The sequence below is a fragment of the Rhincodon typus genome, chromosome 43 (assembly GCF_021869965.1).
Source record: "Rhincodon typus isolate 14 chromosome 43, sRhiTyp1.1, whole genome shotgun sequence".
In the NCBI taxonomy this organism is placed as follows: Eukaryota; Metazoa; Chordata; class Chondrichthyes; order Orectolobiformes; family Rhincodontidae; genus Rhincodon; species Rhincodon typus.
The window spans coordinates 8,037,617-8,039,774 of NC_063374.1; the positions used below are offsets into that span (position 1 = coordinate 8,037,617).

Consider the following 2,158-nt stretch of genomic DNA (forward strand, 5'->3'; position numbering starts at 1 on the left):
TGAGGGAGCGCCGCGCTGTCGGAGGGTCAGTGCTGAGGGAGCGCCGCGCTGTCGGAGGGTCAGTGCTGAGGGAGCGCCGCGCTGTCGGAGGGTCAGTGCTGAGGGAGCGCCGCGCTGTCGGAGGGTCAGTGCTGAGGGAGCGCCGCGCTGTCGGAGGGTCAGTGCTGAGGGAGCGCCGCGCTGTCGGAGGGTCAGTGCTGAGGGAGCGCCGCACTGTCGGAGGGTCAGTGCTGAGGGAGCGCCGCACTGTCGGAGGGTCAGTGCTGAGGGAGCAGTGCATTGTTGGGGATCACTCACTGTTTGCACTGCTGCAGGGTCCGCCAATGAGCAGCCATACAACTACGTGACCGAGAGACATATTCCCTCTGTGTGCTGTTTCGAGGCTTTTGTGTCTCCCAGGCTTGCGCCTTTGCTGTCTGTCACAGTTGGTAACAGCACTCTCTCTGTGTTTGTTCCCCTGCCTTCCCCAGCTCCATCTGAAGACCCAAACTTTGGCGCTGGTAAAGCTGTGCAGATGTTTGCCCCGGTGGCAGAGTATGCAAGGGAGGAGCTGGTCCCCTCCTGCCCTAATCCCCTGTTCTTGCAGTGGCTGGTGGAGTGGCGGGACCTGGCTGCAGATAGGCAACACAAGTCCCAGATCGTGTACGAGAAGGTGGGTCAGGGTGTGCAATGTTCACTTATATCCTGGCAACGTTAGTGCATGTCTGCCAGAACTGTGTATAATACGGTCTCCTCAAGTAAGTAACAATGTGCGTGCGTCGGAGGTAGCTCAGAGACAGTTTAATACCTGGAATGGGTAACTTGACCTCAAGGTACATCGGAGAGTATGTTGTGAGGAAGAAATGACGAGGTCGCGGGTGGAAATATATAGTTCGAGGGAGTGGCTAGTCGAGTAGAATGTGGGAAAAATCGGAAGCTGTTCGCTTTTGGCAGGAAGACTAGAAAGCGTTGAGTAAAAAGGTTGCCACAGTCTGCTCAGACGACAGGGCCGATCTCTCATTGCAGAGAGACGACTGGTGGGGGTTTAACCTGAGGGTCACTATGCCTCAGAGGTTTGGAAGGACAGTTCCTCGTGGCAGCCTCAGACAGGGCAGGAATTGAAACCGTGCTGTTAGTGTCACTCTGTCACAAACCAGCCATCCAGCCAACGGAACTAACCAACCCCAGGAAGAAACAGTCTTACTTAGAGTCGTACAGTTGTGCAGCACCGAAATAGGTGCTTCTGTCCAACTTGTCCATGCTGACCAGATATCCTGTATTAATCTAGCCCCATTTGCCAGCTTTTGGCCCTTATCCCTCTAAACCCTTCCTATCCATGTACCTGTCCAAATGCCTTTTAAATGTTGTCATTGTACCAACCTCCTCCACTTCCTTTGGCAGCTCATTCCATACACTCACCACCCTCTGTGAGAAAATGTTGCCCTTAGGTCCCTTTTAAATCAATCCCCTCGCTCCCTAAACCCATGCCATCTAGTTTAGGACTCCTGCACCCTGGGGAAAAGACCTTGCCTATTTACACTATCCAAGCCCCTCCTGATTTTATAAACCTCTATAAGTAAAACAGAGAAGGACTGCAGAATTCTGAGGCGCAGGGGGATCTGCAGGGGTCACAAAAGCTGGGCAGGTACTGAAAGTAACACAGAAAGTGAATGGAATACTCTCGTTTACTATGAGAGCAATTGAACTTCAAAGGAAGGATATTATGCTTCAGTTTTACTGGGCATTGGTGAGATCATATCCCGAACACTGCACGCAGTTTTGGTCTCCTAATTTGAGGGTGCAGGCAGTTCGGAGGAGATTTGTACTGGGATCGATACCTGGAATGTTGTTTTATGAGGAAAGATTGCGCAGAGTGGGCCTGTTTCCACTGGAATTTAGAGGAGTGAGGGGTGACTGACTGAAGAGTATAAGATCCCGAAGTGGGGGGGTGGTTCTTGACAAGGTGGGTGTGGAAAGGATGTTTCCTCCTGTGGCTCAGTCTGGAATGAAGGGGACTCCGCTAAAAATTAGAAGTCACCCTTTTAGGACAGAGTCTCTCAGAGAGTGATGGGATTAGATTGGGTGTCGAGGGAGAGTGGATTAGACTGGGTGGGATATTAAAGGGTGATGGGGAGAGTGGGACTGGTCTGGGTGGGATATTAAAGGGTGCGGGGAGTGC

At 52.4% G+C, this 2,158-nt stretch overlaps 1 protein-coding gene across 1 annotated transcript in view; it reads left to right on the top strand.

Moving 5' to 3' along the window:
* Window positions 1-204: 204 nt before the first annotated feature.
* mus81 (MUS81 structure-specific endonuclease subunit) overlaps window positions 205-2,158 on the top strand; it is a 22,809-nt gene continuing 20,855 nt past the window's right edge. The window contains exons 1-2 of the mRNA XM_048619631.1: window positions 205-223; window positions 471-652. Coding sequence (XP_048475588.1) covers window positions 515-652 — 138 coding nt within the window. The 5' untranslated portion in view covers window positions 205-223; window positions 471-514. The remainder of the gene's footprint in view (window positions 224-470; window positions 653-2,158) is intronic.